General features: G+C 40.8%; 1 protein-coding gene across 2 annotated transcripts in view; it reads right to left on the bottom strand.

Annotated features, from left to right (window-relative positions):
• Positions 1 to 18,158, bottom strand: part of BRAF (B-Raf proto-oncogene, serine/threonine kinase) — an 83,413-nt gene extending 65,255 nt beyond the window's left edge. Inside the window, exons 1-2 of one of the 2 annotated variants that reach the window (XM_041398469.1) lie at positions 17,856 to 18,158; positions 1,976 to 2,077 (exon numbers count right to left, since the gene is read on the bottom strand). In XM_041398469.1, the coding sequence (XP_041254403.1) occupies positions 1,976 to 2,077; positions 17,856 to 17,987 (234 nt within the window). In that variant the 5' untranslated portion in view covers positions 17,988 to 18,158. The remainder of the gene's footprint in view (positions 1 to 1,975; positions 2,078 to 17,855) is intronic. The other variant, XM_041398470.1, reaches the window with a different exon arrangement.
• Between the last annotated feature and the right edge of the window lie 4,972 nt (positions 18,159 to 23,130).

Here is a 23,130-nt window from a genome sequence, read left to right on the forward strand (position 1 = left end):
AGAGTAATCTTGCTTCTAACTGTACCTGGCATTCAGCAATAGATTGCTTCTTTTTTTTTTTTCCTTTCACACTTCAGTTCTACCACAGGAAGCCTACACACTACACAAATTACAGGTTTGCAGCATTTAATCCTGTTCACCTTGATAAATGCATCTGAGGATGATCTAATTTATGCTAGTGACCATTCAAATAAAAAGTTCCTTTCCTCTCTCATCCTATCTTCTAGTTCTTGGCTCATGGCTGCTGTCTTTCCCTTCCCTAATCTTAATCACAGTTTTGCACAGCTCACTGACTACTTCATGATGAGGTTTAAACTACTACCTGCTGGATGGTAAAGTAATCCAACAAAACCAGGGGTATTTTCCTTACAATTTAGTGACTGGTCATAGCTCAGTCACTGTCAGTATATCAAGTACCTGAACAAAGGAAGATGAGGAGCTGCATAGCAAAGAGCTGGGAAGAAGCTTTTCATTTCAGCCATGGTGGGCTCTTTCCACAGGACTGTCTTACGGGATAAGAGCTGCAAAAGCACAATGTCAGCCCCTTTCACCTTCTACCCAATGGTTTGTGGCTCTCTAGTCAGAACCAGCACTACTTGTCCCAAGACAAGTATCATGATCCAATGGAACTCACTGCAGCAGAGGAACACCCAGCTCTGCCTCATGGGGCTGCCCTACCACACTGATGAGCCAGAGCTGGAGCTTCATCTCAGTGGCACATGGATCCATTTAACTTGCAAATCTGCTTTCAGATTCATGATTTGTGGTCACCAGCTATTTCAGACTTACTCTTCATGCTGTTATAATAATTTTCCAATACCTATTTATGACTGCAAATGCTCTTTTCTCTATCAATGACCTACAAAACAAAGAGCTTTCAGTAATGTATCTTGGTTTTAGTTTCAATAAAAGCTGATGACAAATAGCTGAATTAACAACTTCCCTACCTTAAATCCAGACTTATAGATGTATATGTATAGACTAAGTTCATTATTGTTGCAGTTTGATACACAATCTAATGAAACCCACTTGTATGCAGCAATAATAAATCCAAACATATGGAATGAACCGGTCCTTGTGAAAACAGAGGTGTGCTTAAATGTAGCAGAGTGGATAAAACAGTGATAGCACTGATTCAATACTCCTATTTCACATTAGCAATACGTAAAGCAACTACCAAGGGCCTCATTTGACCTTAACTGTTCAGGACGTAATGTCAACGTTTGTATAATCAACCTAGTGCCCTGCTCTGCCATATTAAGATAAAAGCTAGAAGTACCTCAAATAATGAGATCTTTATTTTTAATTATCCAGTACCTTTAGGCAGCAATTGCAAATAAAAGGACTAGAAAAGAAATCTGTTTGACCTCCAGTTATTTCAACACTTGAGGGAAGCACAAAAAGGGCAAGTTTGAAGTACATGATGCCCCTTCAATTCCTAACAGAGGTAACTTTTGCATGCAGCTCTTAATGGTTCTATGTCAACGCAACTCTATAAATCTGGAGTGATGTAAAAATTTTAATCCATCACACAATTTGATCTATTTCTGTAAGAAGACCCCTTCTACTAATGCAATTCTTTGGATTATACATGACCATTTTTCAAAGACAAAAAAGGGAAGTCAACTGCTTTAAAGGCAAAGTTAGTCTTACCAAATGTTTCATGTGTATATATTGGCTTTAACACAGCATGACTTTCTTCATTATAAACACAATCTTCTCTCCCCTGCCCCCTATGAAGGGCCTTGACATCTCTATCGCACCAACATTATTATTACACCATGCCACGGATCTTCCCCTTCTGAATCCCAGGAATGCCATACAGTTCTTTTCCATCTCTTAGAATAGAGCTCAGTTTGTAATGTACAAGGAGAATATACCCTTTTAATACAGGTATTCTCAGTTTTAACCTTAGATACTTCACATAAGATAACACAACACTAATCTAACCACATTTGTTTGAATGTAAACTTACCTCTAAATATATTGAAGGTGGGTTATGCTCGCCTCCAAATTTGTCTAGCAGTGCTTCTATATGTTCTTGCGTCAATTTAATCATCTGTTTAATGTTCCAAACCTAGAACAAAAAATTAAAATTTTTAATTATCAAAGGAAGCCTACAGAATCTGTCCTAGAACAAAGTAAGAATCTCTCAATATTTAGTAAGACAAGTCTACAATAAAATTTTTAATTATCAATAAAACAAGTACAAAAGACTATCCTGTTCATCCAGTGTCAGTAATAGTTTGCTTCTGAAATAAACAGAAAGAACTTACATTTGGTCTTAAAATTCAGGACCCATTGAATAAACAACTTCTAAGAATGGTTTGCTTTTCTTGTTAATCAATCATATGAAGTATTTTTCTTGCAAGACTTTGCAAACCAATTTCTAGAGTATTAAAAAATTTAATGAAGGAGTTTTTCTATTAAACCTTAGCAATGTGTGTTAACAATACTCACAAACCCATACCTAGAGTTCTAGTTACATGACAATAGGATCTCTTGATTTTAAAGAGCATCTTCTATGTCTCAACTTCCATATTCAGTCTACCCTGCAAGCTACAGACCTTGGACATGACCTGAAAAAGACATTTACCTCCTGTGCACAGAGGCGACCTACAGCATTGTACTGTGAAACCACTCATGTTGCTACTCATTCTTCACAACTGGAAAGAGTTCACTTTAGGACCTGGACACCACTGTAGGTGAACAGTAGCATGAATCTGAATTTATACCTAAAAAAGTCAGCAAAGCACAAAAACGAACCTTTAAAGCAATAATGCTACACTAATGTAAGAAGCAAGTCCAAGCAAAATCAGAAATTTACAGCAGAGGAAGAGGGAGGAAGAGGAGAATTGCTCCTTCATACATACTGTTATTCTGACTACTTATTAGAAAAAAATTATTCAATGAAATTTTTAGAGCCAGGATGCTCTAAAAAGCATCCCTAGGGTGCTTCTCCCCAAGACAGTTAAAAGATTCCTGTTACCTTTTCCAGTCTATCCATCTCTTTTCTACCTCATGGATTGTAATATATAATAGTCTCAAGATCAGGTCTCAATGTAAAAATTGTGACAACCTACCTCTGCAAAAAAACCAGGCAAATAATTTCATATTCTAAAGTAGGCACCAATAATAGGATGCAATCTAAGATGGATCAAAACAAGTTTTAATATGTAAATTGAGAAGCTCACAAACAAACAAACTCTAAAATACTGAACATGCAGTTTGCACATCACCTTATTTATCCATTCTATTTCTAGATATCAGTTTTATCTGCCAGCAATTTCCTGAAGTAAACTAATGATTGATTCACTTCTAGCCCAATTTTTTGAACAGATACCAAAACAAAGACTTCATCAAGAAGCTGCAGTTGAGCAAAAATAGTTTCCTCAGGAACAAGTAAACCAAACTACAAAGAGTGAGAATGGGGGGATACCAAAGAATGTGCTACTCAAGTATTCTGTATGTAAATTCCCTTGAGGCAATGGTGGGAGTCAACTTGCAATCATTTATCAGCGAACCTAGGACTGCCAACCAGCAGCAAAGAGAGGGTTTTCTGTATTTGGTTAGTTTTTCCCAAGATGACAAGAACTAGTTGTATGCTTGGTGAAAAGAACAAGCATGAATCAACACCATAAGAATTAACCTGTTCAATATAAGGCTTAGAACATTTGCTTCCCATGTAATTTGTAACATGCTGTTAACCTGGACTGCATGTACTGAGAATTCCTGGCAATCCCAGCAATTATCTCAGGATTACCTCCAGAAACAGGTTTATTAGTACTTAAGGAAATGTCTATTATTTGGTTAGTCTGGCAATTTTACCTAGCAAAGGTTTTCTTCATCTAAATGAACAATTTACTAGACTTAACTGCCTGGCAATGAGGAAGGTGAAGAAGAAAGATTTTTGGCCAACCAAGCAAGACAGAATTGCAGGAGAATTTGAGGTTGGAAGGGAACTCTTTAGGTCATCTGATCCAAACTCCTTTTCAAGCAGGATGCCCAAGACCATGTCCAGATGGTTTCTGACTATCTCCAAGGATGGAGATCCACAGCCTCCCTAAGGCTGTGCCAGTGCTCAGTCACCTTCACAGCAAAACTTTTCCTGATGTTCAGAAGGAACGCCCTGTATTTAATTTTTTGTCCACTGCCTGTGGTCTTGTCACCAAGGACTGCTGAAGACAGCCTGGCTCCATTTTCCATTTGCCCATCATCTTTGTGGCCCTTCATTGGACAGCTTAGCCAGCACAGCTCTTTCTTCCTGGAGAGCCCTGAACTGGCCACAGCACTTCAGGTGAGACCTCACTAGTGCCAAGAAGAAGGAGCCCTGCCACATGAGTTTCCAAATACTTTTTTTTCAGTATCAATAATGAGTAACTTCCCTGCTCATACTATTTTCTATTTTCTGTCCATAACCAGAACCTTGCTTCTCTCTTCCCTTACAGTAAAGACACCAAGTAACAAATGTAACACCACCAGCAATATGCATAACTGAAGCATGTAAGTTTGGAAATGTTAGCAAGAGAATCAAATAGCCTCCAACAAGGGCAGAGATCTTCCTCCAAAGTTAGTATCATAACAAGTGGAACCCAACTAATTTAGGCTGCCTAGCAAAATTGTGGGCGCCCCATACCTGACAAGGTTCAAGGCCCAGTCAGACAGGACTTTGAGCAACCTGGTCTAGTGGAAGGTTTCCTGTCCATGGCAGAGCACTTTAAGCAAGATGATCTTTAAGGTCCCTTCCAACCCAATCCGTTCTGTGATTCCAAGATTGAAAAAAAAAAATTTAAACTTGCTACCAGCCTACAATAAAAACATCTTCACCTGAAGAAGCTGAAATTACGGTCTAATTGAAGACAAAATTTCTCAGAGGAACAACAAACACTGCCCTGAATTACGTAGTATATATCTGTGCAGGAAACCAAGAGCCATTCCACAAGGGAACCTTACAGGCAAACTTAGTATGGATTCTATAATCTTAGAAAGGCTGCTCATACATTTAAAAGTAAACTGAAGGGAGAAGGAAATTTTTCAAAGTCAGCCATAGCAACAAATAATTACTTGTTGCTCACAGAAATGTAAAAGCTATTTTTTATGCCATATTCATCAAGTCTTCTGACAAGATGAGAACTTTCACAAATCTAGTATTGACTACCATATTCTAGCCCAAGAACACATATGCTATAACAAATTTCCAAGCTTCACAATTTCCTTTTAAGTGGCAATTTGTACTGCTATTTACTTAGAGCAAATTTACCTTCTGGATTTCTGCATCTGTGAATATACTAAGAGAATTTTTTGTGGTCCAGAGCAATCCTTAAGTATCTGGCTTGAGAATGAATCCCTGTGCTGGCACACTGCATCTTACTATGCAGGATCGATTGCTACTTCAATTCAATTGAAGGAATTCAAGATTTTCCTCACAGGAACCCAGAACAAATGACCTCACATAACTCACAAAAGCCTGCTGGTGCCCAGCACAGCATCCACAGCTTTTGCCTCACAAAAACTCCACCATCCCTGTTGTCTTTTCAGAGCCAGCAGAGCCAGCAACTTCAGCCCATCTTTCCTCCTTGCAGACTTGCTCATTCAGACAACTCAGCTTAATTTGTGTCATGAGCACAGCCCAGCCTTGCAGACCTTGAGCCAAGACAGAGCCCCATCTTCGCTGTGCAGAACACCCTGGAACACTAAGAATTACATCTCTGGAGCTCAGCAGCACTCACAGATACATATGTTTCTTTAAACTGTCCAAATAAAACCCAAATGTGCAAAAATGGCTGAGCAAGGGTCTCACAGCCCATAAGTACATACATTCCAAGACAACAGTAAAGAACTGCCCAACAACAAAGACACCAAAAGACACCAACAACAAAGGCAACAAAAAAGGATTCCATATTCCATGGCATATGGAATCCTTTTATCAATCAGGTCCAGACCAGAGCTTGTTCCTACACCACAAAATAAACCCAAGTTTTTAAAGATTAAAGTAATCCCTTTATCCCCTCTTTATTCACACTTTTTTAGTAAAAGAAAAGTAGAAGTAAAGAAGTAAAAGTAGTAGAAGTAAAGAAGTAAAAGAAAACTGCCTGAAAGTTACTAAGAAAGAACAGACATTTTTTTCTTATTCTTATGAGCACTCCACTATATTCATGAAACCCACACCTGTAGGAAAATATAAAACCACAATTGTCAAGTATCTTACAGAAAATACAGAAATTGATACCAGCCTCAGAGACAGTTGCTGGAAATGTAAATGCATTTTGAAGGAAACCTGCAGTGCATCCAGTACTGCCCACATGCAAGTCTGGTCCCTTTCCAGAGGAAACAGAATGGGAATTTGAGACCCTGTTTAAACTGTAGTTCCATGAAAAAGTAATGAATCCTTTACAGCTTGGATAACCATATCATTTTTCCAAAAAAAGCATCAAATAAATGTTTCTGGCCCATCTTGTAGCATTAGGTTAAGGTTATTCTCTATCACAAGAGATTAGATTTGATTCTCCTTTTAGTGCTGCTGACACAAGGAAGCTGACACAGGCTAACATAGACATAGGCAGCCAGACAACTGGAAATATTCCAGATATACTGGAATATATCAACTTGAATCTGCCTATTGTAACTAACTGTGCATTAATTTTGCAAATAAGCCCTCCCTTACAATGCAATAAAGATGACGACCTATTTCAAGCCAGAGGCAAGTCAGATACAGTAGAAGCCTAAATTCATTTTGTTCAGGGAAGACTATGGCTGCACAGACCACAGAATATGTTGAGTTGGAAGGTACCCACAAGGATCATTGAGTCCAGCTCGCAGCCCTGCATAGGATCATCCCTAGGAGTCACACCAGGAGCCTGTTCCAGTGGTCCCCAGGGAAGGAATTACAGCCAAGCCTGAGAGAGCTCAAGAAGCCTTTGGACAATAATTTCAGGTACATGCAAGGTTAAGCCACATAGTTATTTTCACATCCTTTGCTGCTTGTCTAAATGTGCAGTGCCTGAGACATCACAAAGCAAACCTATCTTCGTACTTTCTGCACCTGGAACCACTACTCAAGTCTTGCAGAGCATCCCAGCTCTAAGCTGTATGATTCATACTTGGTAGAAGACACTGAAAGTTCAAATCTATTCTGTAAGAAAAAAACTGCATTATTTATCCAGGAACATTATATCCAGCACTTGGATTATCACACTTGGTGATGACAGAGAACTAAAAATGTAATTAAAGAATAAACCAATCAAGAAATTAAGCATTTCGTTTGGAAACTGCTTTATAAAGAGGACAAAATCATCAATACCCATCTAATACTACTCCAATCAATCCTTTCAGGCTTCTTTCTTAAACCATCACTTCAATTTTTCGGTCCCCTGAGCAAGGATCCATTTTGTCAGAAAACACGATAGAAAGTTGTCGTGTATGAGGTTGTCTTTAGCTGGACTACCATATCAACTAATTTGAAAGTGAGATGCTTGGGTAAAAGATAGGCAAGAGGACATAGGAATGGGGTTAATATCAAGGCAGACCACAAAACCATCTGCAGAGCATGATGCAGAATATGTGGGTTTGAGTTTCTATGCTGACAATCACTGTTACCCCTTTCTTGCACTTTGGTACCTCCTTCAGGTACTTCCCTCCCTCACTCATCTCAGCCTCAGTCCTCCTCTTAACTCTTACTAAGCTTGCTTCTCATTTTCTGCAGGCATGTGCTGGAACAAGCATGGACAGTGGGATGGAGAGTCCTTGCCTTCTTCCAATACTCCAGGGTATAGCTCCTCTCCATTTTTCTGTGGAAGCTTCTTGCAAGTTGTGTATTCACTGTGTTAATTTTTCCACTTTTCCTACTCTCCTGGCTCTTCATGCTTACCACATTTTCTACAGCGCAGTTAAAGTTCCTATTAAACAAGTGCGACAAATACCAACAGCTGAAAAACTTCACTGAATTGAAAACCAGCCTGTAATGGCTTTCACATGAGAGTTTACACAAGTGACATGAAGGTCAACAACAAGCTTGCCTTTCCTAGTTCATACTGCCCAACTTTTTCAAATCTCAATGAATCATTTTTAAATTTTTTATTTATAGGTCCTTTAAAATGTCTGAGATAGGCAACAATGGAACACCGTCAAAGTCTGGATGTAGGCAGTTCAAAATGAGTCAGTAACATTTACAACCACAGACTAATAAATAAGTTACAGACAACAATATCTACAGAAGTACCTGTAGCCAAGAGGAAAAGGACCCATTATCTCTTTTTCCACAAAAGCCTATGAATGTATCTTTCTAGACTCATGACAAATGGGCTTAGGGAAGATGTACAAGACTACATTTAGGAAGGAAAATCCTCAAGAAGAGGTACAACATTTTCAGTACCACCCTGTCTGACAACTAGGATCATAACTAGGTCAATTAATACAGGAATGTGATCAGTGAGGATCTGCTGTAAGCACAGCCATTAATTAAATTTTAAAAAGGCTTCAAGATGAAAATCTATTTTCCAATTAACAGGTAGCAATTTTTATGAAGGAAAGACTAACTTGTAACTAGGAGTGCAGGTTCCATCTGCATCTGACACTGCTCCTGTTGTACAAAACCATCTCAACCAAAACCAAACACCCAACAACTTCCACCCTTCTCCAAAAAACTAGGCAACTAAGTTAACACTCAAGTAGCATCTTTGAAGAGTTCACAGCAGAAACTATCTCCCATTTCTTTGCAAACCATCAATTGCAACTGAAAGTAATCTGTCTTTTGCTGTCATTAGTTCTAAATACAAATCCAATTGCTCATACTCTTAAAGCCAAATAAACAGTCTTTCTGTCTGACAGGCTCTTGCCCCTTAAGTTGCCTCCTCTTTAACAAAGGAATTCAGACTTCAAATGCTCCTTACATCTTACAAGTGTTTAAAAATACTTTTTAAAATAAATTCAAAAACTGTAAGGCATAAAGCTCAGTGAAGTCTATTCTTGTAACATAACCAAGCAGTTTCTCTGTAAGAATGAAGCTACCCAAGAACCTTAGGCACTGACTGCTTTGCAGCTCACACCAGCCAAGATGGTGGGTGCAATCAGCACATTGTCCTTAGCTATTTACCCCTGCACTCTTCCTTACTCTTTCTCCATAACTTAAACCTTTGGCTGAACCCTTTCAGTACACTAAACAAGTGCAAAATTCTTCTCTCTGTCAAGGTTAGCTTTCTGCCAGTCTACTGTGCTTAAAACAGCTTGGCAAAGGACCCAGTGATCATCTCAGCCGGTGAAAAAGTCACCTATCCTCTCTCTAACTCACACTTAGATGGATTCAGGCTACCATGAAGCAGCAACCTTCCTGTTTAGGTTTCAATTCTCTTTCATTCTCCCACTTTTTCCATCACCTGCCATCTTTACTGCTTGCTGCTAAGTAGAATTTGCCTCCAAGCACTATAAAAAGGAAAGTTAAATGTTCTCTACCACAGTAGAACAGCAGTGTGTGGAAAAGAGCTGCCTGTATCCCTCATTTAAATCATTAACCACCAGTTGCACAGCTAAATCTTCAATTCCATATTTTTCATGGCTTTTGTGTTGCAGTACTAGCAGTCCCTCTTACTCACTTTGATACTAATTCAATAGTCACAAGAATCACACACAGACCGAGTTCAGGAACAATTCACTGTATTTACCTTCATGAATTCAACAACTTCTCTCTAGACAGTAACAGGTTCAAAAAAAAAAAGGAAATAAACTATCTAGATTTTCTAAACCATTTAAGAATGCAATTTTGCTTTAGCCTGATAACTACCACAGAATCTCAATAACACTAAACCCATGCATCAGTGACATTTAAGAAAGATTATCATGAAGACACCAGACTATTTCTCTGCACACCTAAAGCTGAAAAGTCACATTTGTGATGGAAAGCAAGCAGCCAGCCAGCTAACTACAATAATTGCCTATAAGAAGCAAACGCTCGTCCAGCAGAGCTCTTACACAGCTTTCGTCACATTAATTAAAATAACAAAACAAACTCGGCTTCAGCTGAACTACGGAACTTAATTTTTCTCTCTCCTTGCCAGAGTACACAATTAATTACACTAGTCAGAAAAGATAATCAGCACCTATTTAAAAGTTCATATCATCAATCCATAAAATAATTTGTCATAAACTTTGCAATATTCCACCACTAAACTGTTTCTACATAGTGACCACTGTGCACAGTTTCCTACCAACTGATTAGAAAATGTAAAAAACAGCTGGAATTGTTGGATGAGTACAAATATAGTCTGCTTGTTTAGAAATATTTGCGATCCAATAAAGAAGTTAAGGTAACCTATTTTTATCACAAACAGATCTCAAAAGCTGAAATAGAGCAAATGTACTTGTTTTTTTTTTCTTTTTATTTTTAAAACACAAGTAATGTGCTCCTAGTCAAAGGAAATAGTCAAATAGGAACTGCCACAGAAACCACATTCTCCTAAACACATTCTGTGTTCTACTCAGCAGACCACCCTGCCTTAGCAACCCCAATACCACCTTGGAAAATGAAATAATTTAAAAGGCAGAAATGGCTCCTTGCCATACATTGCAGAATTAGGAAAGTAAAAAAAAAAAATTACACTAACTACTTAACCTAGAATCTGGAAAAAGTTACATAAATTTTCAATGATTTACATAGGCTTAAAAATGACACAAGAGACAGTACAAACTATATTCTAGAAGAATTATAGAACACTTAAAGAAATCTTTTCTGAAATCTACCCTAGCTAGATGATACTAAAGACTCACATTTAAATCTACATTACTTAAACCTATTATAGAGAATGTCTGACCTATTAAGTTTAATGAATAAATTTTCAAAACCAGCTCAAAGACTGAGGCACCAATATACAACCATCCAGTTCCAAACATCAAGATACTACCAACTTCTTAGTTATAATGATGTATTTTATTTCAGGTTGATTTTATAGTGCTTTTCAAACATCATTAGTGAGTACCTTCTACTAGAGAGAGAAAAACTATACACACTGTTCTGACTCCAGAAATGCCTACCTTCAAAACAAACCCTTTATCTGAGATAAAGGGGAGAAAAAAAATTAAGTTACCATGTCTGTGCTCCAAGTGTCAGAAAATGTTGCCTAAACACCATGTAACTGAATTTGAAGAGTTTTATTACTTACCACTGCATTTAACAACAAATTTACTAATAATTATACTGGCTGAGAGGCCTCACTATGTAATAAAGCAAGGCATTAGAGCTGGTATCCCCTTTTCTAGGGTTAAAAAAGAAAAAAAAATCCTAGCCACTTAGTTATGCAACACATTTTTAAACTAATTTCAATCCCACAATAACAGCCTTTTCTGCTTGTCTCCTAGAAAAAAGATTTTAAACAAAGTTTGTTTCACGTAGAAATTGAATTGCCCGTACATGCTAAGCTTTGTGTAGGTATACAGGGAGAACCCACAAAATTATTTCACTTGATCAGAACCTTAGAAAAATAAAAGTGCCCTTCAGTGCTCCACACTCATATGATCCTCCTGAATTTAATACTGATAGCGTGGAAAATTCATTTGATACTGAGCACTACATCTGGCACGGCACAACAAGCCCCATTTTGGAGAGAAGTTTTGTTTTCTGATTTTAAATGCTCATGTTGGTTGGGGAGTGTCATGGTGGGATGATAACTGGCAGCACTTGTCCCTCAAAACTCCTGCCTGAACTGGCAGCATCTTCAGTCAAAGAGAAGGGCTACAAATTAGACTTTTGCCTGTTTTACTCTTTTTTGCTAGGGTTCACATTCCTGAAATGCAATTAGAAACAGAATAAAGAAAGAACTGTTGCTGCTCCTCCAAAACTCACAAATGCTAAAAAGGTGCAACAAACCAAACACTTGCAGCAAGGGGCTTAAGCAGGAGAAAAAAAAAGAAGAAAAGGCATGTAGTTCTGCATCAATCAGCCCTCTTTAGCACTGGCCACAGAAGGGAGAGTCAGCTGAATGAACACATATTTCAATGTCTTGGAAAGAAGCTGTGCACAGGAGGGAGGATTGGAAGGATTCCATTGTACACCCCAAAAGCTCAGGAACAACTGGAATAAAAAAGCTGAAGCAAGAGAACCCGTATATTGCATGCTGACTGCTGTATCCTGCACTAGCTGTGAGAAAGTAGATTTTCAACTGTTCACACAGATGTGTGAACAGTTGAAAATGATGAAAACCATCTCACACTTCACAAAACGAAATACTGTACTCAGAACCCTCACACGGTCGAGGCTGTTGGAAACGTACACTTGCTACACAAGAAGCTCACAGACACCTTCATATCCCTGGCAGAGCTATGGCATGCAATCCTATTTCTGTAAAAGACATGCTCAGAAGGGCTTCAGAGAGACCAAGGAAGATTGTTACAACCTGGGAGGGGGAGCTCGAGACCATAAAGTCTGAGGTGCCAGGACCTAAAGCTGACAAGTCCAGCTGAGGAAGTCTCATCTGAGCACAACTTCTCATTCAAATATAAAAAATTCAGGCTCCAATGGAATTTTATGGGTCAAAGATTACTTATAATAACCAACAGAAAGGGGAACACCCACACCCTACTACCACTACTCCCCCTAACCACATTACTTTAGCATCTCACTTCACAAGCATTTTAGAACCCATTGGGTGCTCCTCATGTTGAGGAGATTCACTAAGTTTGCAGAAAACTACTGCAGCAAAAGCAGCGCCGATTTTCTTCAGTACAGTGAGTGGAGTCAAGTCAGGACAGCACCTCTGTGGCACCAAGCAGGCACAAGGCAGTAGGTCTGGCTGAGAGGTGTGACGTGGGCACAGCAAAGGGCAAAACCTGCAGCTCTGGGTGTCAGAGCACCATTTGATTGACTTAGCTCAAACTGCAGGGACAGGGAGCAGCAGACACCACAGGGACTACAATTATGACAGGGCATTTCTGATATATTGTACATTTCACCACCCTTCAGAAGACAGCGGCTCAAACTGAAAATAAAATTTGCACTTGCCCAAAACTGTGTTTCAGAAAACCCCCTCCATTAAATCTGAAACACCTTCCTTGGAAGGCTAGACTGGAAGAATTAGTAATTCCATGATCAATCAAAACCTCCTTTTGTTTCCCTTTTAAGTACCAATAAAATTAGATTTCTTTCTAAACCAAATTCCCTCCAAAATATTTCATGCATTCAAATTTTTTTGACAGATATAACAATTAATTAAAGTGAACCACAGATTTGTTACAAAGTGGAATATTGCAGCCTTAAGAAAACTTGGGGGTTATCGGTTTGTGTTAAAAGATAGCTGCCATCAAAAGATATCTGCATTAAAAAAATCCCAACCAAACAAAAAACAGAGCCAAAATCCAAAATGCATTTGGTCTACAATATTTTTAACTTTATGCAACAAAAGACCTGCCATTCTCAGCTAAACAAGAGTCAAGAAGGGTATTATTAGAACAGCTTTAAAAATAAGAGGCCTTTGAGTTTAACAACTACAACAAAATATAAATGGGAATTAAGAAACAAGACTGTAAGTCAAGGGAAAAAAAATAAATCAGTACTAAACATTTTGCCCCCAACCAGTTTGTGGATATCCACAGAGATAAGAAACAAGCTTCCCAAGACATCACAACTTTCCAGAAGGAGCCACCACACTATTAAGCAAGTTTTGTGTAATCAAACAAGCTACCACAGGACAGAGCTGTTAATCCTATTCCCTTTTGGGAAAAACACCTTAAGCAGAAATCTCTACTATCCCCAGTAAACCTAAGTATTTCAAGGTTGTGTTCTAATGTTCGATCCACCTTGCCAGAAATAAATCATAAAAACCCTAAGGAAAAAAAAAGATGAGAGGTTACCTAAGTAATTGACTTTTTTTACACCTGGATCAACTTTCCCCCATCACTCCTGATATATGTTTGCCTGTTGAGGTGAGTCTCTTAATGAACAGCTTATTTATAAGTTCAGAAAGTCTATTTTCATGCTTCACCATTCCTAGCCATAAAGAACAAATCTCATAGTAACATGGAACATAGTAACATCTCATCTCCACTGCTACCACTTAAACTCACTACTTCTGGCAGTATTTGACAATTTCCATTTCTTTTTTCAACTTAAGATTTCACTGAGTCTTTCTTCAAAGCTCTGACCTTCCAGACTTTATATCATTGCTAGTATTCTGCTCTAGACTCCCCTCAGCCACACCATGCATTTCTCAAAGCTGTGGCCCAAAGTCAGACAGTATTAAGGCCTTTCCCATGCTATGTAAAAGAAACAAGTATTTAACTTATCTTTTGAGATATACTCCTGCAGAATATTAGCTACAAGATGCTTCACATCCAGCTTCACTTTAACTTGTCCTCACAATTAAACAGGATGTCATTCACAGACTACGAAGTGAGTTCAGTCACTGAATACTAATGCACGAAAACATAATTGAGATTGAACACAAAACGTATTCCCAAAACTACAAAAGCAATGATGTAAAAAACCACTCATAAGGTTTCAAGTTTCCAAATAAGTAGCATGTTTAATAGTAAACTCTTTAAGAGAAACAGACACTCTAATACCCAGCATCACAGGTTCCCTAAATGTTCCTGCAATAAAATCAAACCCATTTTTACTTTATGTACCTACATTACATTAGGAGAACCCATCACTTACTTCATATTGGGAGGTTAGAGGTGCCTTTTTCATTCTATCTTCATTTTATATATCTTTTCATCCACTCTCCATTTTACTCTTAAATCTGTTTCATAGGATTAAGGTTTCTAAATTTATAACTAATATTCATGCAGGATAAACTCCAGCATTGCTGCCTAGAAAACAACCATCCAGCAGCTCAGGCCCTCACTTCACAGCCTTCAAAGTCATTTTTGTCTTACAAAGAGCAGTTTAGGCTACAAAGCTCCGAGTACAGAAAATCCCATTTGAATTATTTAATATTGGTGTAAATAATCTCTAGCAACAAGAGCAGAACCTTTCCTCCCAGCTGTCACACACTCCTTACTACATATCAACAACCCTGTAATGCTCTGAAAACCTCCCATCCAAACAATCTCTTGTCCCGAGAATTCATGCTGGGGAAGAAGCCAACCTCTGCCCCTGTGGATGCCAGCTCACAGCCAAGGCCTCCCAGCACCAGCAACCAAACAGGGAGTGGAAGAGGAACATATTTCTTCAAAACACACATGCACTTTTCCCAAATCCTCCTGTCTCCAAGAAGTAGCTATTTCCTGTATATTTTTTATGACTGCATGGACAACTACCCTAACCAACCCTGAATTTTAATATAGGGCTTGAAAAAGGATTTAGCAATTATTATACTATTTATTAGAAGAGTTATAATACTCATTATTAGAAGCTTTTTAGTAACAGCACTTAGGCTACCAAAGCAATTTTTAAAGGTAAAAATTTATTATTAATTCACTATGATTAAGAACTGGTCATGAGTTGAACAACATGGCTTAAATGTTGTTTTTCAAAGCCCCAACCCTTGAGAATTCATAAGGGACAGTGATGTAGCTGTAACCAACACAGGGCACTCGATTACCATCTCAGTACAGAACATCTCATTTACCAGAGGGCTTCAACATACAAGTAAGTTGTGTAAGATGACTTCAACATCTGTCAGAAATTCTTGTCTACTCCCCTTTTAAAAGCAGAAACTGAGTGTAGGGCTGAAGGTCTGCCTTCTGGAAACCAGAACTGCATCTCCCTAAAGACTGTAGGAGCTGAAACCTTTTCAGGGATTGCCTTAAATAAGTAAGGTCATGCTCCTTGAGAGGCTTCCACATCAAGGTTACTTTTAAACCCCAGGTTTACCTTGTCTTGAAACAATGAAACAAAACACTTAGAACATGTACTTACATTACAGCCATGAGTCAGTTACAAGCACTTCAGTATTTCTCTGACTTATGTCACTTTGAACTTGCCACTTTAAGTTGGCTTGTTTTAGTATTAAGGAGAGTTTCCATTTTAAGTGTGTCAGCAATTTTTTGGGCTTGAACTTCATTAAGATGCAGGTTTAGGTGAAGTAATAGGTGTACTTATACAGTAAACAAAACATAATTACCTACGACTCAAGGAAGAACTAATTAACTACAGAACAAAACCACATCAGAAAATAAAAACTCTACAACCAGCTCTGCCAAGAGACCCATGTGTTTCAGTATTTCCAATGTAGAAGTAGTTTGCTTTCAAATAATACAAGACTATCCCCCCCACACTTCCTAAATACTTACACCTGTACTGACAGCCCATCAACCCTCCTGCTCAGCAGGTGTTCCCCATGCTGGACGACTTATCTCTGTCTCATCCAGGATGAAAGCAGAAGCAGCCACACTATGTAATTTACCATTTGGAATCAAATCTAATGACTGACACAGTCTCAAACATTTTTGAACTTCAAGTGACTTACAGCAGTTTCACAAACACCCCCTTCAGTATAAAAATTTTTTTAAAAAAATTCTTGCCTCTTGCCACTGCTTTTCTCTCCCTTCTCTCCTATACTTTAGTTTAAGCAGGTCAGCTGTATTGTATTATTATTTCAAGGCCACAATGTAAACCAGTTATTGGATTAATTCCATTTTTTTAAATGACAGAAATAACTGAGAAATTCAGAAGCTTTTTAGCCTCACTGTGCTGCTAAAAGTGTGTGTTTGTTAAAGCCCACTCTTCTGGTGTTTGGGTTTCTCAACCAGCAGAGAGCTTCTCCTTACTCAGGAAAGTTCAGACTGGACTGGCATTACTCAAGGTGTGTAATCACCATGCTGGGTAGGTATAAAATACATGTGTACTGCTGAATTTTGCCTCCCTTCAGAAAGCAAGTCTGGAACTCCTTGAGATGAGGGAATCAACCTCACACCTTGCAAACACCATAGGAATGGACTATTGCCCTACTTCTCCTTTATGGCCATCTACCCAGCATGAGCCCCAGCACTTCTCAAACTTCCCAACCCACTAATTCCACTATAGTCCAGTATGCTATTAATAAACAAAATGGATAAATAAATTCTGCCCCCAGTCTTTGGGGAGTCGGGAATCAAATTGGACCCCTCTGAGAGCAGCTGGTCCAAGGCAGCTCATTTTCCCTGCTGGAAGGGAGAGGTTCCCAGGTGGGCTGGGCTCCTCCCATGGCCACGAGGCTTCTCAGAGACCAGAGGTTTCGTACCAACAGCGTAGACACTCCAGGGAAAGCTGAGCTGAAACACTTTCCAGCCAGTAACGCTGAGAACAACACAGCAGAGCTTCTGGCATCTGTATTTACCTCCAGAACAGACTCGAGGCATAGCATCTGGCAGGTTGGTCTGCCTTGGATGCCTGCAGTGCTTGAATCTGCGAAGCACCTTGTGTTGTTACCGCACAGTTTATTCCCTCTGCCGAAAACATTTCAGAACCATTCGCAACTCACACTTCAGCCCCAGCAAAACAGGTAGTACCGCTCGCTCCCCGTGGGATCGGGAAGTTAAGTAATAAGCCCCAAAAACACAGCAAGTATGTAAGAAAAACACCAACCAGAGGCCTGACATCCTCACTGCCTCCTCGGTGCCCTATCCGTTAACATTTCCTAAGACGCTTTGTGCAAAAAACGTCCACAAAAGGCACGTCCGCAAAGCGAACCGAACCCAGCCTCGGGTTTAAAACGCATTTCGAATGTTTCAAAACCATCGGGGAGAACCGACGGCAAACCCCCACATAACACCTTCGCGGGACGCGGCACCCGCGGCCGCGGAGGCTCCGAGCGGGGCTTCTCCGCAACCCGGCCGGGACCAGCGCCCTCCGCATCCGCGGCCCCCGCTCCCTGCCCCCGCCGGCACGGGCCGCCCCCGGCACGGCCGGGCCCGAGCCCCGGGGGCGGGCGGCCGCCGCGTGGCCTCACCTCCTCCGGGATGGCCGGGTCGCCGCTGCCGCCCCCCGCGTAGCCGGCGCCGAGCGCGGGCGGCTCGGGCTCCATGTCCCCGTTGAAGAGCGAGGCCCCCTCGGCGCTGCCGCCGCTGCTCAGCGCCGCCATCTTGGGCCGGAGCGGCGAGGCGAGGGCGGGGCCGGGGGCGGCCGCGTCCCCGCCACCGGGGCGGCCCCAGCCGCGACCCGTAGTGCGAGGGGCGGGCGGCGAGCGCGGGCCCGGCCCGCTCCCAGCGCCGCCGGCTCGTCACGGCCGGCCTCGTGACGTCACACAGAATCGCCGTGGCCACGGCGCATGGGCCCGCCTGACGTCACCGGGAAGCTCCGTGACGTCACGGCGCGACCGCCCCGTCGCCCTGGGAACTCGGACGTGGGCTCGGGCCCCGCCTCCTCCCCGCGCCCCGCCCGCCGCCGCAGCGCCCCCTGGCGGCGCTGGAGCGCAATGGCGGCGCCGCCCCCGCCGGGCCGGCCCCGGGAACCGGGAGCGGGAACTGGGAGCCGGGAATGTCGCGGCAGGAGGAGCCCCGAGCACAGGCGGTTGCGGGATCGTGTTGAACACCACTGCCGGGGGGTCTGCGGGTCCTTCCCGGCAGCGGGGAAACACGGGGTGCCGGCAGAATTCAAAGGAGGAACGAACGGGACGCCGGGCATCCCTCGGCACGCAGCAGCGCTGCGGCTTTGGGGTGAATCCTCACCCACACAACCCTGCGGCAGCGACGGGCACGCTTCCAACACTGCCGTGTTCACCTGCTGGCTGTAACTCCGGTGATAACTGAAATAATCGATCGCTGGGATCGATACCACATGGTGTTTTCCCGCTGCCAGCCCTTCAGGCCTTGGCTGCCCCAGCTGTGTTCACGCAGGGCGCTCCAAGCTAGGGAAGGGTCTGGCTCCGTGGACATCGGGACCCCTTGTAATCGTCGGGACCAGCACTGCTGACCCCAAAGCCGCTCCCCGCCTTCTGCCCAGTGCCATCTCTCCCCAGACTGGCCGAATGTTCCCATCTGAAGTACAACCTTGAGCTGTGTCTAATCCTTGTCTGCCACACCCATGGAAATGCTGCTTACATGCATAAAACACCTGCTAAATCAGGTGGTTTTAAGCTGCTTTCTTGCAGAAAAGGTCTTAATTATAAATTGAAAAATGGCAATTGTATTTGAGTGCAAAGAAAAGCTGATGGACCAGAACAGCAGCAGGATTTCAGAGAAAGGCTGTTCCAACACAGCCTGATCTATTTAATGGTAGCCAGCTAAAATACACTAGGTTGAAGCCTGCAAGTGCAAGATCCTTATCTCTTTCACTTCAGTTGTGAGCATGTAACCGCACAACCTCTGAATGTGCTGGTGAGAGAACTGAGGTTTATACTTCACCTTTCACACTGCGGGCCATCGCTGTGGAAAAGCACTTCAAATGCAGTTCAATACTGGCAGTGTTGCAACTGGTAAATAAATGGAACTTCAATTTCATATTTCAATGGATTTTAATTGATTTTTTTACAGGCTACGCTTGCTAAGAGAGGAGCCTGGGGTTTCCTGTGACTGGAGCCCTGCAGTGCAGTCAACAGAAAGGCTACACAAGTATGTAAGAATCAAATGTACAGACTAAGCAGTTGGCCAAGTTTAGAAATTTCTCTCTAATAGCCACATTAATGAAGAGGATAATTATCAGCAATTCCTGCTACGCAGCGGGAACGTGTAATGGTAGTGAAAAGTGTTCACAAACTCTGGAAAATAACACCCATGCTGAGGACTGAACACTGGGACAAGTCTCTCTGATCTCTGAAGGAAAATGCAGCAGAGGTAATTGGAGATGGCGCTCCCAGCACATAGCCTGTTGTGGAAAAGCCAACAGAGTAATAAAGGATAACTAACAGAGTAAGTCCATTCATTTCCATGAAGTTGTTACCAAGGGATAGTTCATCTCAATGTACAGAATGTAGTCAAAGTCTTTTTTTATTCCCTAAGAAATTTATGTCCAGGGCATAACCCTAGCAGTGGATTTAGTAGACCACTATCAATCTGTAACCTGTAATACCTTTCCCATTGCTTTTAGTGGTGTTGGGTCTCTTTCTTCTGAGGTTCTGATTATTTCCAGTAGATTTGCATTTCCAGTAGAATTGCCTCCAGAAATACATGAGAAAAAAAAAACAAACCAAAAAACCATGAACACCTAAGAACTACTTTAAAAGATTGTTGTGTAGGAAGGAGACAAAAATCTACTACTCATACTATGCTTTCCTTTTGATTGGGAGAATCCACACCTAGTGACAAATGGAATTTTCTACTCCTTCACATTGTGGCTATTGGTTTCTCTGCTTGATCCATCGTGATGAAAGATAAATAGTTAATAACTGTAGCTATTTCTTGGTGGTATGAAATCCTATCAGCTGATAATTGATATCATCATCACCTTTTGCAGAGACTAGCTTTCATGATCAACATAGGTCAAAATCAAATTACAACTTAGATGTGAAACCTCAGGTTTCTGCTATCAAATCTGTAGGCCACTGGCTAGTTAACTCCTGCAATGCAGCACAGCCAGTTAATCTGGTATTGCAGCAGGTAATTCAAACTTGTAAATATAAACCTGCCACCTCCCACCAAACTCCTGATTATGCACTGGGGTTTGAGCTTCCTCAGAATTTTTTGAATTAATTTGAATGATAAAACAAATCCAGCTGCTAAAAGACCAAGACTCTCCACCTAGGTTGCCCACCACCAGAACATTTGTCTGATCTAATCAACCTGCACTTTCAGAGAGCAATGTTTTAAGCAGTCAGTAAGAAAATGTATATGATTACTTGACAGCAGCTGTCTCATTGTGAGCATTTGGACATTTAATCACTTCTCAAAAAAAAACAACAACCAAACAACCAAAAACCAAATCAAACCAACCAACCAATTGAAAAAACACCAAAGAACAAACAACAAAAAACCCTAAAATCCCAAACAAACAACCCAAAAAACCCGCAACAGATCACCAAAACTTTATGAGATCTTTATGAGATGCTTCAAAATGTGACTATCCCAAAGAGATATTAGATGAAACTAAATCTTGGTCTTCTTTATTATATACTCTCAAAAAAACTCCAGCCTTCCACTTTCTTAATCAAAACAATTACAAGATTTGCACATTGGTGTGATAATTGATATGATTTTTTAAAGTGGTGTGAAAATTTGATATGCCTTCATCTCATGATGTCTGAAGTGCCCTTAAAATTTATCCAAATTTCCAAAACTGCTTAGCTTTTTCATGCACTGAAAAGACAGTATTTGTCCTGTAAATTGTAGCATTTGTGCTTGGCCCATGCACATTTGAACGTGCTTGTTTAAATTTTCAGTCATAACAGTAGAAATACAGGTCTGGATAATTTGTAAAAACACAGATTCTAATGACACCAGTTGTGTTCTCTGTTACCTTGGACAGAAAAGGTGAAGCAGAACAAAAATTAGGCTGTTGTCCAGAGTTCAGTCAATTTCTGATTACCAGTCAGAATAATACACACTTAAGAAAATTGCTTTGCTCTCCGGGAAAAGAATGTAGGAGATATTTTTAACGCTATAACCCAGATAATTTTTTTCTTTTGCAGCTCTTCAGCACCTGTAGCAGTTTATTATCTCTCCCACCCTAAGATATACTATACATGTTTAATTTTTCTAGGAATTGCTGTCTGATTGATCCATTTTGAGGCAATGGAAAAAAACAAGGCTGCTTTTTCCTTTTGGATTTTTTTTTCCCTTGTCCTTTACTTTAAACTATTCCGGTACAGAGCATATGTATTGTTTCCTTTGGAACTTCCTGAGAACTAGTTCAGGACATTTATCATTCTGTGACACTGCTAAACCTGAAATGTTCATACCTTCAGTGTGAAATTAGATAATATTCAGATGGTGATTTAAACTTTGCTGCTGAACACTCTTATCTGTGTGTTTTTCAGCTAATGGAGAATTCATAGCTCTTTACCTCTGAGTTAAATACATGAGTAGAAGCAATGAGGATGGGTGGAGACTGCCAGTAAAACAGGAGTAGGGAAAACAAGGAAAAAAAATGTGAATCCACCAGATTCTTAACTCAGTTTTCTTTCTACCATTAAAAGCAATGTTGACCTAACAAGCTTTATTTTATATAAAAATAATAGCTTGTTCTAGATTTTCTTGTCATAATCTTTGGACTATTTACATAGCTTTCATTTTATTCAAGCATAATTTATTTCAGTAATTATGTATAAAACTGCTGCTCTTCTCTCCCTAGACCCCAGCCCAAACCTTCAGAAAGTAAAAATCAAAATGTTTTCTTTTGGAGACGTATGGGAGGCAGGAAAGGTGATGGGAACTGGGACATGGGAGTGACTTTGCCTATAGGCCCCTTCCATACCCTGCACGCCATTTGGTGTCACCAGAACCCAGTGCTGACCTGTTCCCTTCCACATGTGAATGCTGACTTTGGGGTCCATCATGTGAGTGCTGCCTCGCAGTGCTCTGCTGCTCTCCCTGCTGCTTCCTGCCTTCACTCATGTCCCTACAGGGGAAGCTGAAAAAACCAATATTTATTCAAAAGCAATGTAAATACCCACCTATGTGGCATTTGAGGGACCCTCAAGTGACAGCATCAGCCCTGAAACCATTATGAAGGGAACAGAAGTAGCAGCCAGCAGAAAAGGAAGGGGAGGAATGGGGTAAAAGATTAGATGGATGGAGAATGCAGTCTAAGTAGACACTGGAGAAGAAGATGCTGCTCTCCTAGTAAACAAGAAGCAGATGAAAACAGGGAAACAAAGGAACAAGGAACACTGGTTTTCCTGCCTGATGTACTTTACTAAAACCCGGACCACATCTCATGTTTGCAAAGATTGGTCCAGAGCCTCCTGTTCCCATAGCACCCCTGGTCACTGCTTTAACACATTCAGCTTGTTCAGATATCTGATTTCTGAGTCCTCTGTGTTGGACAGTGATAAGCTGATCAGCTTTAAGGACTAAACAGTGTTATATGCCTCACATTATTATTCCAGTGTGAATAATCACATTTTACAACTCAAAACTGTCACATTTAGGCAGAAAACCCTCCACCAATGTGATTGAGTGTGTTCCAAGAAAGGGCAGGAAAGGATACCACCACAATCAAATCATTTTACTGTTTAGAAAATGACTGTTCCAATTATGTTCCAGCCTTAGGATTTTCCTTCATAATACCCAGAGTAGCTGAGCTTCCGAGGCCTGACTACCTGCTGTTATTTGATTCTCTAGCACTTCACA

The sequence above is a fragment of the Onychostruthus taczanowskii genome, unplaced genomic scaffold (assembly GCF_017590055.1).
Source record: "Onychostruthus taczanowskii isolate IOZ18803 unplaced genomic scaffold, ASM1759005v1 scaffold15, whole genome shotgun sequence".
Classification (NCBI taxonomy): Eukaryota; Metazoa; Chordata; class Aves; order Passeriformes; family Passeridae; genus Onychostruthus; species Onychostruthus taczanowskii.